The sequence below is a fragment of the Gopherus evgoodei genome, unplaced genomic scaffold (assembly GCF_007399415.2).
Source record: "Gopherus evgoodei ecotype Sinaloan lineage unplaced genomic scaffold, rGopEvg1_v1.p scaffold_38_arrow_ctg1, whole genome shotgun sequence".
Classification (NCBI taxonomy): Eukaryota; Metazoa; Chordata; order Testudines; family Testudinidae; genus Gopherus; species Gopherus evgoodei.
Window position 1 is genome coordinate 3,227,445 of NW_022060059.1, and position 16,818 is coordinate 3,244,262.

A 16,818-nucleotide genomic window follows, 5' to 3' on the forward strand; every position below is an offset into this window, starting at 1 on the left:
TACTTCTCCCTGGTTAAAAAAAAAGACGGCATATTTTGTTTTAAGAGAGATGTAACTTAATTAGGTGTTACGGCTGCAAATCTTTTACTGCTGACTTTGAATTCCTTTAAAGCCCTAGGACGCACTCTGCCAGTTTTTTCCCAATTCTAATGGGGAACAAGCACTGAGCAGAAATTTTTTAAAAATAATAATAATAAAAAGAGGGCCCAGAACATTTTATTCCAGAGCTAGCCTGACATTAAGGTGGAATCAGGGCTCAGGAGCGAAAGCCTGGGTTGCTGGAGAAATTTGGGGACTAGGAGAAGCCAGATGGGCAAATGGAGATCTTAGAGAAAAGCCAGGGCTCAGCCAGGGACAGGAGTGGGGGAGGAAAGGGAGGGGAGCCAAACACCTGAAAAGCAGGAGGCTTGAAACAATGAAACACTGTTAACAGATGCCTCAAAGAATGTGACACACCTGCTGTGAACTGTGCAAGACTTTGGAGACGAAATGAATGGGGGAGGGAGGGTGCATGTGGGGTATTTGGGGACTCACCAATGTTGTGTGTAAATCATCACTGCTCTGAGGTGGGGTGAGTGGTTGTGGGGTCCCTGCACATGCTTCCTGGGTTGTATTGTAGCGGGACACTGGCCCCAAGCAGTGGGTCTGCGGTGTGAAAGTAGATGAATGGGTGACCTTGGGTGAATGGCTGCAGAGGGGAAACACTGTGGGTTTGCTGGCACTGGCTCAGGGAGAGGACAAAGGGGCATTTGAGGGGAATCAGAAGAACCAGTGGAAAAGTGGTAAAAATGAGTGGTGAATCAGGACACCAAGGGCCTGCCAAAGTGCTCAGCTATATGAGTGTTTGCAAGGTGAACCTGTACAATGGGGAAAAAAACAAGGCGACTTTGTGGCACCTTAGAGATTAACAAATTTATTTGGGCATAACCTTTCGTGGGCTAGAACCCGCGTCATCAGATGTATGAAGTAAAAAATACAGGAGCAGGTATAAATACATGAAAGGATGGGGGTTGCTTTACCAAGTGTTAGGTCAGTCTAACAAGATAAATCAATTAACAGTAGGATACCAAGGGAGGAAAAATAATTTTTGAAGTGGTAAGAGAAAGGCCCATTACAGTTGACAAGAAGGTGTGAGTAACAGAGCCAGAATGGTACCAAGCAGTCAGTCTCTAAGGTGCAACAAGTACTCCTGTTCTTTTTGCGGATACAAACAAACATGGCTACTACTCTGAAAGAAGTCACCTATTACAAGACAGGCTCAACAAAGAAAGTAACAGAACACCACTAGCCGTCACCTACAGCCCCCAACTAAAACCTCTCCAGTGCATCATCAAGGATTTACCACCTATCCTGAAGGACGATCCCTCACTCTCACAGACCTTGGGAGACAGGCCAGTTCTCACCTACAGACAGCCCCCCAACCTGAAGCAAATACTCACCAGCAGCTACACACCACACAACAAAACCACCAACCGAGGAACCAAACCCTGCTACAAACCCCGGTGCCAACTCTGTCTACATATCTATTCAAGGGACACCATCATAGGACCTAACCACATCAGCCACACCATCAGAGGCTCATTCACCTGCACATCTAGCAATGTAATATATGCCATCATGTGCCAGCAACGTCCCTCTGCCATGTACACTGGCCAAACCGGACAGTCTCTGTGCAAAAGAATAAATGGACACAAATCTGACATCAGGAATCATAACATTCAAAAACCAGTAGGAGAGCACTTCAATCTCTCTGGTCACTCAATAAACAGACCTAAACGTGGCAATTCTTCAACAAAAAAACTTCAAAAACAGACTCCAATGTGAAGCTGCAGAACTGGAAATAATTTGCAAACTGGATACCATCAGATTAGGCCTGAATAAAGACTGGAAGTGCTTAGGTCATTCCAAAACTTAAACCTAATTTCCCCAGTACTAATTTCTCCCTACTGTTACTCACACCTTCTTGTCAACTGTCTGTAATGGGCCTCTCTCTAACCACTTCAAAAGTTATTTTTTCTCCCTTGGTATCCTGCTGTTAATTGAGTTATCTTATTAGACTGACCTCACACTTGGTAAAGCACCCCCCATCCTTTCGTGTATTTATACCTGCTCCTATATTTTTTACTTCATATGTCTGATGAAGTGGGTTCTAGCCCATGAAAGCTTATGCCGAAATAAATTTGTTAGTCTCTAAGGTGCCACGAGGACTCCTCGGGTTTTTTTTGCTGATACAGACTAACACGACTACTACTGAAACCTGTCACCATACAATGGGGGCAGAGTTGGGCCTGCCGGGCACGGAAGGGGAAAGGTGTGGCAGAGAGGTAACAGGAAAAGTAACAGGAAGGTGTAAGATAAAGGAAGGGTACACTGCCCACCCATTGAATGCACATGGGTGTCAGGTACTCTGCTCTACCACTTTCAGTCACTGACACCTGCTGTCTGACTAAATTCAACCTTATTCTCCTCCCACAGAGACAGGCTCTGGACCTGTCCCTCCTCTCACCTACACGCTGTTAAACCAGGGAACCTCCACTGACTTTAGTGGTACTACGACTTATTTACATCAGTGTACCTTAGGGAAGAATTACCCTTCCCCACCCCCACATCACCTGTATACCTTGCATCATTGCACCTGCAATGTCATGGCAGTTGCTCCATTGGATGGCAGGCGTTTACAGAGTCCAAGGTCAAACAGGACCATTGTGATCAGCTAGGCTGACTTCCTGTATTATGCAGGCCAGAGACATGCCCCAAACAATTCCTGGAGCAGAGCTTTTAGCAAAACGGCCAGTCTCAATTTACAAATTGCCACTGATGGAGGCTTCTCCATGATCCTCAATAAGTCGTTCCCATGGTCAGTTACTCTCACCATTAAAAATTTTCACCTTATCCCCAATCTGAATTTGTCTAGTTTCAAATTCCACCCACTGGATCTTGTTAGACCTTTGTCTGCTAGACTGATTAGCAAATGTTTGATCCCCACATAGGCACTTACAGCCTGGAATCTCATCCCTCCTTAACCTTCTCGTTGTTAGGCTAAATCAATCAAGCTCCTTAAGTGACTGGGATGAATATGGCCCAGTGAGTGTTGTGGTTTCAGTCCTGGTAGAGATCATAAAATCACTGCTGTGTTCAGCATGAATGTCAGCCTCCGCTTGAGCTCGGGGGTGGGGCATGGCGAGGGCCAAGTCTGCCCAACACCTGCCCAGCTCTCAGCCATGGCAGGGTCTGTCCCTTTTCACCAGGGCAAAATTCTCCCAATGACAACAGCAATAAAAATCAGAGACAAGCTTAGATTCGAGTCTGCATTTCCCACCACCAGGAAGGGATGAAGTAATGGAAGGCAACAGGAAGAGGCTTTGCCAGATTGCCCTAGGAACAGGACCAGCTGGCAGGGTTGCCAGGTGTCCGGTTTTTGACCGGAATGTCTGGTTGAAAAGGGACCTTGGCGGCTCTGGTCAGCACTGCCAACCGAGCTGTTAAAAGCTACGGCCTGTCCTGGCATTGTGCTGCGCCCTGGAAGCGGCCAGCAGGCCCAGCTCCTAGGTGGGGGGGCATGAGGCTCTACATACTGCCCCCGCTTCAAGCACCAGCTCTGCACTCCCATTGGCCAGGAACCGCAGCCTAGGAGTGAGACCTGCTGGTCGCTTCTGGAGAACAGTGTGAAGCCAGGACAGACAGGGAGCCTGCCTTAGTCCCATTGTGCCACTGACTGGGAGCCGCCAAAGGTAAGCCCATGCTCTAACCCCAAGCCCCAACTCCATGCACCAGCCTTGAGCCCCCCCCAAATCCAGACCCTCCTCCTGAACCCCAAGCCCCTCATCCCTGGCCCCACACCAGATCTCACACCCCCATCCTGCACCCCAACCCCCTCCCCCAGCCCTGATCCCCCTGCAGCCCTCTGAACCCCTAATCCCAGCCTGGAGTACACACCTGTACCCCAAGCCCCACATCCTCAGACCCACCCCAGAGCCCACACCCCCAGGCCAGAGCCCATACCTCTTCCTGCACCCCAACCTCTGCATCAACATGCAGTCCCCTCCCACACTCCAAATCCCTCAGCCCCATCCCCCAGCCTGGAGCCCTCTCCTGCCCCCAAACCCCTCATCCCCAGCCCCACCCCAGAGCCCACTCTCAAAGCTGGAGCTCTCACCCCCTCCCACACCCCAACTCCGTGCTCCAGCCCAGTGAAAGTGAGTGAGGGTGGGGGAGAACGAGCCATCAATGGAGGGGGCATATAGTGGGGTGGGCGGGACCTCAGTGAAGGGGTGGGGCTAGGAATCAGGCTCCCCAGTGACCAGGTCTGCCAATCTGGTCCTGTAGCTTCTGCACCTGCCTCCCCCTCTCCCTCCTTTCAGCAGCGGTTGGGAGGATCCAGGATTGACAACCTGCATAAGAGTTCCCTCTGAGGCCCAGCCTCGGAAAAAGAAGCCTGAGGTGGACACAGCATGCCAGCCTGGAGGGGTTGCAAAGAGACAACCCCAAGGGGATGGATGCATACAGACTTGAGAGACACTGCCACTGCGGGAAGAGGAACCTGAGTAGAGCAGGGCAGGACAAGAATGGCACTGGATTTTTACTTATTTCATCAAAACTGCTTTGCAGTGAAAATTTTCTGACCACTTATGAACCTGAACTGGATTTCTGTGCCCTCCTGGAATGGCCCATAGGTACAGCTTCAGGGAGAAGCAGACCCCAAACCCAATTCCTGGACTGTCCTGTACTCTAGCTCCACCAGATGTCATGGCCTTGATGTAGCTGGGTTCTCTGGTCTGTTACATAAGAGGTTCACAAAATATTACAGGGGGTTCTCGGGGAAAAATTCCCTAATGGCGGACAGAGCTGTCCCTAGGGACCCCGAGCAGGATGGGACACTGAGAAGACTTAACCTTCAAGACTCCTTATAAGAAATGGAAAGAGAAGTAGATATTTTTTGCTGTTTTTTAAATTAACTAGTATTGTTTTTAAAATTATTATGAAGAACAAGTTTAAGCTTTGTTGTAACGTGTGTTGTTTGCCTGGAGTGCTCAAGACCTGAATGCTTGTGTAGGAGGCACTCTTTGAGTTGGCTTCTTAAATACCTTCCTGCTGTTTCACATCTGATACTCCTTGATGAAACACAGGAGCTTTGTCTTATAACAGGCTTATTCAAAGTGATACAAGCTACGAAAGTGAGATCTTGGAAGAGTGTTGCCATTTTCATAATGCAAAAAAATACTGTAATGATAAATAATAATGAATACATGGTGTGTAATAAACATGTCACAAAAACCAATTTTATATTTCCAAGATCACTGCTTTTATAATTTATACTCAGGTAAAGGAGAAAATCCCTGGAAATACTCATTTTTAAGAGGGGGTTCATGAGACTTGACATTTTAGTGAAAGGGGATCACAGGTTGTTAAAGTTTGGGAACCACTGGTCTATTGTCAGCCTCCCCAGCCAGGAAACACTGTCAAGAATGCATCACAGCCCTTATTATTTGTCTAGTTATACTACACAAGTCACTTGATTTACAGAGAACTGTCCCTGTGCCATACTTGTTGCATGAAATGAAGTGTATTTTATAGACACTATAGGCTAGGCTACAAAAATATAAATGTCACTCCAGTTTGACATTATGCTAATATACTCTGAGCCAGCTCTTTATCCAGGGTAAATCACTGCAGCTCCATTGGAGACAGTGGGTCAATGCCCCAGCTATCGGCGTAGCTCCATTACAGTCAACGGAGCCAGGCCAGTTCACACCAGCTGGGAGTCTGGCCCGGGGAGGTAGCTTCACTAGTCCCTAAAACATGCAGCTAACTCCAGCTCACACTGAAGTGACTTTCCTTGGAAAAATAAAGCAACCAACACAGTCAATTTCTGAAGATTAAAAATAAAGTGGGCAGGTGGGGGCCCCACAGATCTGTGGGACTCAGAAAAAGCCCCCAAAACACTCACAGATTGTTGTTGAAAGGTCCACCCTTGATCCAGGCTGGGAGAAGGGCTTGCAAATACTCCAACAGCCACGAGCCCACGTCAGAGGGAGATGTGCAACAACATTCCAACAGCACTAAAAAGCGACTTCACAGATGTGCTTGGGGGTTGGGGGCAGAGATTACTAACTCCACAAAGGGCTAGGGGGAATCTGCTGGGGAGGGATCACTGTGTGACCAGTTTGGGTAAGGCAGGAGGGGTTGAGGAGGCTGGGAGAGATCACTAAGGATCCCCTTTGTTCTACACCTCCAGACTTCATGTTGTTGAGCTACATCCTCCACATGTACTTGGGGGCCATGACCTGTGCATAGGAGCTCAGGTCATGGAAAGCAGACCTGCTTCCATAGGAAAGCAGAAGTGGCATGAGATAACCTGGCATCTTAACAAAACGGAGGTGCTATGATGCAGAAAGCCAATGCTACCCCACCCTGTCAGGGACTCGTCCAAACACGTGATCAGTACAAGGAGACTCCTGATCTCAGCCAGCTATAGGGGAAGCTCTCGAGAAGGTGGCTGGCTGACCCTGAGAAGGTGCTGAGCAGCAGGAACAGGCATTTGGTGTCGTTTTAGCACCATAATCCCCATGTGTGCTATCGACAGGAGTGGTACCCAGGTAGGATGTCTGCTATTTTCATGCTGAGGTGTATGAGAAGACCAAGGCCTTGAGGAGAATAATATGATGGGAAGAAGAAAAAAGTGTCAGAGACCCTTACACTCTCTTCTTCCTCTGCTCTTTGACTAGCCAATAAGGAACACTACAGATGGATACAGAGTGGTTTGGAGGTTGCTTTGGAGACTATTACTATGGCAATAAACACCTCAGAAATACAGGAGACAGACAGATTAGATGGAAGGATTACATGGGGATGGGGAGAAAAATGTGACCTAAAAACAGTATCTCCTCTACCACAGTGATGAGGGAAGCAAAGAGATTGCTTTACTCTTCCACCACCGCATGCGTCAGGTCACAGCCAGCAGTAGAGCTAGTCAGAAGACTGTCAGCTGGCTGCTATATCAGTCTGGACTTTTTATCCAGACTCAGGCACAAACATGGAAGCACTGCGAGGAGATAGCAGCATGCTTTGTGTAAAAGATTCACCACATCTATCTATCTATCTAGGAGCCTGGCCTGACTGAGTACTGGCCCATCTCAGAGGCACAGTTTCTGAAATTGTTTGAGGAGTCCAAACCACCACCTGGAAATCAAACCTGTGCCTTTCTGGGGTAGTGCAAAGCAGTGGAATTGTCTGGGTGTCTAATGAGAAAGACTGTCAACACTTCCCTTTGAGAGACAATTTACCAGGTCAGGCCTTTGCTCAGGTCATCATCCCTCCATGCTAGCAATGCTGTCAATGCCATCCTATCTCTAATCTCTCTCCTTCGATGCGGATGGGTCCCCTGCAGCAGCATCTCCTCTGCTGCAATATCTGAGACCCTATCCAGGCCTAGATTTCAGATCAAGAATCATAGAATCATAGACTTTAAGGTCAGAAGGGACCATTATGATCATCTAGTCTGACCTCCTGCACAATGCAGGCCACAGAATCTCACCCACCCACTCCTGCATCAAACCTGTGTCTGAGCCACTGAAGTCCTCAACTCATGGTTTAAAGACTTCAAGGTGCAGAGAGTCTTCCAGCAAGTGACCCATGGACCTTCGATGGAGATAAGAGTCCATCATATTGAAGGATGATGTTGTGAGGCCTGAGAACAGAAGGTCTTGCTCTTGCTATCATCAGCCTTTGGCTTGTGGACCATGAAGTGCCACCAACCTGCCCGCAGGATCTAGCAGGGGTGGATGGAGTTCCATTAAAACAGTCCTGCTCCTTCCTCTTAGATAGCTCCTGGAACTGTGATGGACAGCTGTTTCTCCTTGTCAAAACACTCTCCTAGGTTTCCCATAGGTATCAATCCTGTTACGTCTCCTGCTTAACTCAGAGCCGAGCCTCCTGTAGAGGCTGAGAGACATTATGGGTTTACCATGCCATCGCTCTGCAGTTGACACTTGGCTTCTCTCTCCCCTTCCCATCAAGTGTGCACCATCACCCCGTTGTCCGAGCCTCTCAGAAAACAGTGAGGCAGCTGGCTCAAGCCCAGTCCAGGAAGAAAGGAAGCTATGCAGATAGGTGGAGGGAAGCCATCGGAGGAGCTAGCAACAGGAGGCCAGTCCTCCATTTGGAACCATGGCTGTTCATGGATGCTCAGAAATCAGCTGTAGCCAGCAATGCTTTCTGTCTGCTTGGGCAGGCCAGGAGCTCCCCGCTCTCAGGAGAATGCCAGGACAGCAACTATGCCAGGCCCTTGTGTAGGAGTGCAGGGATGTGGGGAGGTACCCACCCGAGGGCCAGGCCCCAGCTGGTTCTGAAAAGAGAACTCAACATGTGTCCCAGTGGTGCAAGCTGATCCATTTCTCAACCTGCCACTGGATGACACAGCTGTGGGACAGATGCCATGGCCTGAGAGCCTTGGAACAAGAACAGCAGACTTGGAAACCACATGTTCCCCAAAGGCGGCTGATGCTGAGGCAAAGAGCACTCAGGGGAAATATCTTGTGTTTGGAGAGGATTAAAGAAACAAACCTTCCTGAATCCCTATGTGAGAAAGCACTAGGTCCCCTCCCTCGAGGGGGTGGGCTGCTCCTGGCCAGAGTGCAGGCAAGCTGATAGGACTTCTGCAAAGTTTCTTTGGTTGGGTTCCAAAAATAAATATGATTTAAAACCTCATTTGCACATTTTATTTTTCACTGGAGAAGACCTAGCTGCTTGCTCTCCACAACCAAGCTGGGCGTGAGGAGACTATTTGGTGTTCAATGCCAGTGCACACTTAAATAAGGGGAGAGTGGGGAGTCTTCTGGGAATGGTAAGGGGAAAATACAATTAGACAGGAATAGCTGCAAGGTGCCCAGATAGTGTTCTTTTTATGCCTTTTGAATCCTGGGATTTAGAGCACTCACCTGCTGGCTCTTCTGTGCTGGTGACCACGGAGGTTGGGTTGATGGCAGGAATCTCTGGAAAAGAAGGGGTGAGATTCTTAAGGAAGGGTGCTTGCTTTCCAACAGCGGGGTTGGTCAAAACCTATACCCCTCCCCCGCTTCTGCTGGTGGAGAGTCTATTGCTAGCAGCAAGAAAGGACAAAGCAGCGTCCCCTGTTGGTTTCCTTTGCTTCTGCCATGGGGACATGCCAGGCACTAAGAGGGAGTGCATCAAAGTACATCCCCCTTGTTGTCCCTGCCAGTGAGGCTAGAGGGAGCCCTGGGAGTCATAAGGTTCTCCAGGGGATAAGCCCAGGAAAAACACCCCCCAAAGGATTCATATAGAGGATTAACAAGCTTCATTCATAGTGGGCGCTGGTTCTTTTTTTAGGGTGAATCTAAAATAACTCTACTGAAGTCAATGAGCCAAGACTGGCATAACTCTGATGATTTCAATGGAGTTAACACCAGGAGGGAATTTCACCCACTATAATTAGGACTGAATCTTGGCACCATTGAAGAAAATGAGAGTTTTACATTGACTTCAGTGCAGCCCTTCTCCAGACTTGCACTGATGCAACCAGGGACAGAATTTGGCCCGGTATCCAGTGAAACAGAGCAAGCCACTCTTTTGTAATCAGCTGGGCAGTGTGAATGTGTTACTACTGCCTGTATGAGGGTACAGTTGGAACTCTTCAACCAGAATTCCTGGCCCTGTGCTGGACGCAGATTCTCCATTAGCTCATGTGGTTGGAAAGGGGGCATTCTGTGTTTCGGGAGCATGAGGCTCTAAGTTCTGTCTCCACAGTTGCCATGAAGTTCCAAGTATCCAAGCTGGCAGCACAGCCACAACCCTGAAGTCCTATGTGGTAACGGATTTATTACAATAGACGTTCTGAGAACAAGAGCAGGACTCACCCATTTCCCCCCACTCCATATGGTGGTGTAGGGCACTCAGCACTGTGCACCAGCCTAATCCTACAAATACCATTGCAAGGTATTGCAATTGCAAATACCATGGTCACTCGTGTTCAGACAGCACCGTCTAGCTCCAGGTTGACTAGCCTAGACCATGCAGAGCAGTGACACGCTGGGAGCCCTGGCAGATAAGTGGCAGTGAAGGACAAGGCCAGTGTGTGCTGTGTCATGTTCTCTATTGGCCTGTGCAGCAGCACTGTCTCCCTGCCTCCACCCTGGCACCAGCCATCCTCTGGAAGAGATGTTCTCTGCTCACGTATCAACTCCTCTTCCTAGCCAGTGCTGCTCTCTGGACAAGAGAGCCAGGCCAGGCATCCACTGATCCTGCTGGGAGAGCTCTGCTGTTACTGATGCAAGATAAAGAGGAACTGGAGGCTTCCAGGAGACCTTTAGAGAAACCAACAGAGCTGCCCATCTCAGCCCCAAGAGCCATTGCTGTGCTCCCTGCAGCACTGAGATCAGCAGGTGGAGAGAGATGCCAGCTAGCTGACTCTGTGCACTACGGTCCCCATTCTGCCCCGTTGTGCTCCTGCAAGGGAGCTGAACGAGGAGCATCCTATTCCCATCAGCATAACGTAGCTGCCACCTTTAATCTCTTCCCACTGCTGGCCTCCCTGGGGCACGGAGTATGGAAAGAATCTTACTGCCTCCCCAAGGCTTCCAGTTCAGCTTCAGTCCAGCACAGCTGTGGGAGCTGGGACACTGGCTTGGCTTCCAGTGCAGAGAGCAGCCATGGGGGAGCTAGATGGAAGAGAAGGAAGTGAGTAGAGAAAACCTCTTGTGCAGAGCTCCCACATAGCTGTGGGGTCATTCAAAAGATGTTCTCCAGCAGTACAGAGCCCCTGAGGGTATGGATCCACTATCATGTGGTGCTCCATGAAGGGCTCCTACCCAACTGCTGCCCCACGCCAGCCCTGCTTAGCTTCTAAGAGCCAATGATCTCACAGTCCCTGGAAGCGGGGAAGCACTTCACAGCCTCAGATAACAAAATAGCTATAAGATCTTGCACTTGTAAAGATGGCAAAGGAGGAACTGGGGCTCTAGAACACACAAACATTGGAACTAGGCATTGTTGACAGCATTACTCACTGATGCAGGGAGCCACAGGTGACCGGCTCTGCTGGTAGCCCTTGGCACAGCGATTGCAGGTGAGCCCTGTCACACCATCTTTGCATGGGCACTGCCCGGTGGTCTGGTTGCAGGTTTTACCGGCTGCACCAACAGGGTGGCAGTCACAAGCTGAGAAAATGAGAGAGAAATAGAAACGCTGCTAAAAGAAAAACAATAGATGTATTTCACACACAACCCTCTGTGCTAAACAGGGCATGTCTCTGATAACAGCCATTGCACACAGACTGAAAATGAACAAAATATTGTTAAAACACCATAAATCCACTGGGGGTATTACTCAGCTCATTTAGACCTTCTTTTCTGTTCATTAACCAAGCCTGATTTTCTATGTATGGGTCTGATGTATTCACTGAAACTTTCAGATAAACAATTTTAAACCGAAGGACTGCTCACAACTAGCTATTCATAATCTGGTATTTGTGGCATGTAACTGGTCACCTGAATCAAATAGTATTGCTGCTATTCCCTGATTGGACGACTGAAGTTTTTACACAGAAGAATAATGAATGGTGACCAGCGATTAATGAAAAGTGGCAGGGATTGTCTCTACAGGTGTTTGTACAAAGAACAGCCCCCCTCCAAACACTTTGGTATGCAGGAGCAGGAGCTCATTTGTGTAAGTGAGGGCATGTGTGTGATGTAAGCATTGCACAGGCTGTTTGCACACACACTAATTTACTGCATAATGAATACAAACAGGGCCGCCAAGAGCCGGTTTGGGCCACAGTGAAAACACTTTTTCAAGCCCCCCAGCAAGGGCGGACCAGCTAAATAGGGCCGACGAAGCTGGGGAAGCTGGGCCCTTGGCCCCCTTCTGGACCACCGGGACCCGGTCATTTGTACCGGCTTCCCCCCCAGCCCCATCTCGTCAGCCCTAAATACAAAGGTAGGACTACAGGGCATTGGCAAAGCTGGGTGGGGCATGGAACTGAAATAGCAGGGGCTGGTGCCGGTCAAGGCTAAAGTGCCTTGACAAAACTAGATAGAAGCAGTTTGCAGAACACATGCCTGCACTACATCTAACACCAACTACAGCTAGCAGCCTATCACTTGGATAAACACATTAGCTCCGGTGACAAAATATAAAGGAGACTGAGTTTTGAAACTCCCCAGAGGATTCTCCTGAGAAGAAAGAGCCTTGAGCAATTCATATGGTGTCATGGGAATCTCAAGGCAGGGTGAAACAGATAAGAGTGGGATGGGCCAGGACTGAATTCTGAAGAATGAATTCTCTTCTCACCCCCTCAGTCAGGTATGGGGGTCCACTGGAGAAGCAGCCTCCAGGATCAGAGAAGCACAGAGCTGGAACTCGCATCTCATTCCAAGCACATGGATCTGGCCAGAGGATGCTCCTACTGTGTGTTTCTTTTCATCAAGGGCTTGGAACAGAGCATGACCTCTTTTCAGTTAAGTCTCCTCAGGTTCAGTCCCTAGAGCTCAGAATGTTTGAATAGGCACTTACAGCTGTCTGCCATCATTTGAGCTTCGGACATCAGAACAGCCAATTTCTCCCACCCCCTTCCCTACCTTAGGGCCAACTTAGCTGCAGCTGCTTCAGAGGACCTTGTGGAACCTGGGAAGAATTTCCACAGGCTCTCCAGCCAGCTGGCCCCATCAATTAGCCAATCAAGAGCTGGGGGGGGGGAGGCAGGGTGAAAGAGAGAGTGTTAAGGCTCATTAAAGGTAACTAATTGCAGCCTTGTGAAAGAGGGGCGGGAGTGAAAAAGGAAGAGGAGAGAGAAAGAAATAAAAGGGTTGGGTTTCAGCAGGGAATTTTTAACTTTGGAAAAAATGTGTAAAAAGCGACCCTGGTTTGTGTCAGAAAAAGGGAAAACCATTTATGATACTCTGCTTGTTTTTATTGTTGGCAAGATGAGTGTACATGCCACAGCCGGTGAGCCCAGCATACTGGCAAAGGGGCAGCAAGCTGGAGATCTGCAGGATGCAGTGCCATGGCCAGTGCAGAGCGGGAAAGAGGAGAGGCAATGCCTGTGTCATCACTGGAGATCCATCCATAACAGTTGCTCAGTGTCTTGTAAGCAACCACAGCTGTGCTGCTACTTAGCTCAATGGTCTGGACTCCTCCTTCCTGCCTTCCAGCTACTCCTGGCCTCTATGCTATCTCCCTCTCTCTGTCTACAGATGCAAGAGAGGAGGTCTTGGAGCCTTGAGCAGTGGGTCAGTCTCAGAGGATGAAAGGTACTACAATGAATGGAACACCTGTGAGGTTGCAACACTTTTGCTGATGCAGCAGGAATTTGCTGAACCAAACCACTGACATCCTCAAGGAGGAAGCTGAGGGACTGGGCTGAAAGCTTCAGTCCAGTAATGCTGCTTGCATCATAGCCATGCTTAGCAACAAGACCCATCTTCTCATTCTTCCATAGTGACGGGGTGATTCTCTCTCAGAGGGGATGAGTGCTAGAACCAGGACTGGAATACAGTTTCCACTTTACACACACACACACACACACACACACACACACACACACACACACACACACACACACACTTCCATAGTCCAATCTCCCCTCATCAGAGGACACAGATAAGCTAGAGTCGGGTGGGGGGTGGGTCTCCTGAGTCTCCTGTCTTCATTGGAAGGACCCAGAGTGGGTCTTTCCCTTTCACTCCCTCATCCCAGGAGCTATCCCCAGGGGATGGAAGTGAAGTTATTCCTTCATGGTTCTTGTTTTCACATCTTCCTCTCTGGCTCTAGAGCCATGGGATGAATCTGAAGTGGGTCTTCTTGGTGCTTCCCAGCACATCTGATCTCCAACTCCATGGGGAGGACCAAAACTGGCTCATTCCCCTATCCCAGCCCTACAGCCACAGGGTTTACTCATTCTGTAGTGAGTGCTTGATGGGAGAGTTGCAGGAGGGAGAGAAGCTGCTACACCTGGAGATGACTGTCCCATCAGCCAGCTTAGGACTCGGGCTGTTTAAGAACTGGGAAATGTATCTAGGTTTCCATCAGTGTAATAGTCAAACGTGACTCCAAAGACAAACAAAAACAACTCCCCTTGTGCCCCCCCAAAAGATGTTATCATTTCCCTAATTTTCACCAGATGGGATCTCGTCGGAGCACAGCATCCCTGCTCACCAGGCCTTCTCATGCTCAGCAAGAAACAAGAGCATGCAGTGCCTAATGTGGAACAGATGCCTTGGTCCTTATCAGATCTTGGCTGGGATTGGAAATGGATGTGTTTCTGGCAAGGGTATTTGGAGGGCTCAGCTGTGATAACAAATGGCAGCAGATGAGGGAGTCCTGGCATGGCATGGGGCCTTCAGAAACACAGGGCCTTTCTTCAACCCTAGCATGTTTGGTGCCAGGACTGTGGGGGCCTGTAATGCCTCACTTAGCAATCTATGGCTTCACTAGCTCTCCCGGAAACATGAGGGAGTCAGCAGAGACCCTGAGAAGACCCCTGGGGCCATGTCCTAGGGGGATTCTGTGTGGGCCCCTGGAGCTGATCTGCAATGTGACACTGACCAGGTCACTGGGCTGGACTATGGGGTAACCCAGAGCCAGGCGCTCTCTGGAGCCAGTCACACACTAGCTCTCACCTCGATCTATGGCTCTGACTAGCCCCTGCCCACACAGCTTCTTTATCATGAGGCTTCAGTCTGCAGTGAACCCAACCCAGCACCTTCCCCTAAACCTCACTGGACATGTCTGAGTCCATCCCTCTCACTGCTTCATCCCGTCTCCCTTTCCATGGCCTCAGCTCTGCTCCAGACTTCCCATGGGGCAGCCACAGCAGCGACACACACGCTCTCGAAGGCAGAACTCTGGAAACTCCCACTGAGACTCAACCACCCTCCACGCCAACAGAGCACCGGAAAATTCCCTTCCACGTGAGCAAAGGGATCTTACGCAGGAAGATTGAGATGCAGGGATGTTAACATCTCATAGACGTGATGCAGGTGGTTAGTTATCAGCTATTTCTCAGTCTAGGGGCTTGACTGATGTCAACAACTACAGAGAGCAACAAACTGAATAACTCATCATGCCAACCCTATGGCTATTGACTCTTAATAGCAATACTACTTTGCCTTTCTCTGTACTAGAGCAATGGGCACTTTCATCTCCTCTCTCAACAGATGCCTGGAATGGCTCAGGTATTTTAAACAACTTTGATGATTCCTGTGGCATCTCTGCCTGTTTGTACAATACATGACTGTGACTATGCTGCAGGGGTATCATAGAAGATTAGGGTTGGAAGAGACTTCAGGCGGTCATCTAGTCCAATCCTCTGCTCAGAGCAGGACCAACCCCAATTAAATCATCCCACCCAGGGCTTTGTCTTAAAAACCTCTAAGGATGGAAATTCCACCACATCCTTAGGTAACCCATTCCAGTGTTTCACCACTCTCCTAATGAAATAGTTTTTCCTAATATCCAACCTAGACCTCCCTCACTGCAACTTGAGACCATTGTTCCTTGTTCTGTCATCTGCCATCACTGAGAACAGCCTAGATCCATCCTCTTTGGAATCCCCCTTCAGGTAGTTGAAGGCTGCTATCAAATCCCCCCTCACACTTCTGTTCTCTAGACTGAATAAGCCCAATTCTCTCAGCCTCTCCTCGAAGTCATGTGCCACAGCCCCCAATCATTTTCATTGCCCTCCATTGGACTCTCTCCAATTTGTCCACATTGTTTCTGCAGTGAGGGGCCCAAAACTGGATGCAATACTCCAGATGTGTCCTCACCAGTGCTGAACAGAGGGGAATAATCACTTCCCTCAATCTGCTGGCAGAGCTCCTACTAATGCAGCCCAACATGCCGTGGGCCTTCTTGGCAACGAGGGCACACTGCTGACTCATATCCAGCTTCTCGTCCATTGTAATTCCCAGGTCCTTTTCTGCAGAACTGCTGCTTAGCCAGTCAGTCCCCAGCCTGTAGGGGTGCATGGGATTCTTCTGTCCTAAGTGCAGGACTTTGCACTTGTCCTTGTTGAACCTCATCAGATTTCTTTTGGCTCAATCCTCTAATTTTCATAGGTCACTCTGGACCCTATCCCTACAGTCCAGCATATCTACCTCTCCCCCCAGGTTAGCGTCATCCATGAACTTGCTGAGGGTGCAATTCATCCCAACATCCAGATAATTAATGAAGTTGTTGAACAAAACCAGCCCCAGGACCAACCCCTGGGGCACTCCGCTTGATACCGCTTGATACCGGCTGTCAACTAGACATCGAGCTGTTGATCACTACCCATTGAGCCCGACAATCTAGCCAGCTTACTAACTACCTTATCCAATCCATAGTTCTTTAACTTGCTGGTAAGTATCAAGTGTTGCTGGGGCACTGGCTGCTTAGCCGTTGGTCTAGAAAGCAGTTCTCCATGTCTGTTTCTATGTCTTTCTTCAAGTTGTGTTTGTATGTCTGGTAACTGCTTAGGTTTATGTAACTGAGGTTTCGTTGGAAGTGATGTCCTTAATCACCTGTCCATTGGCATCCATGCTGGAGAAACCAGTCCTTCTATGCGGTCTTGCTACATCCCCCAGGACTACCTCTTTTTCAGTCTGGGTGTCACGGCTCCTATGGCATCTCTTCTCTTTATTGCTGCAGCTGGCACAAGAGAACGTGGTCAGCAGAAAGGGGGACTTGCCAAGATGCACCTGAGCCAGTCTCTAGCCCCACTTTCTGCCCTTTGGTACTGTAAGCATCTGGCATATGTTGGAGCAGCTCTCAGTGTGGGGAACCTGCCCTAAACATGGTGGTGCCATGACCAAAGGAGAGCAGAGAGGT

General features: G+C 49.1%; 1 protein-coding gene across 1 annotated transcript in view; it reads right to left on the reverse strand.

Annotated features, from left to right (window-relative positions):
* NTN3 (netrin 3) overlaps window positions 1-16,818 on the reverse strand; it is a 94,871-nt gene that overhangs the window by 24,097 nt on the left and 53,956 nt on the right. Inside the window, exons 4-5 of the mRNA XM_030545676.1 lie at window positions 11,022-11,171; window positions 8,937-8,990 (exon numbers count right to left, since the gene is read on the reverse strand). Of these exons, the coding sequence (XP_030401536.1) occupies window positions 8,937-8,990; window positions 11,022-11,171 (204 nt within the window). The remainder of the gene's footprint in view (window positions 1-8,936; window positions 8,991-11,021; window positions 11,172-16,818) is intronic.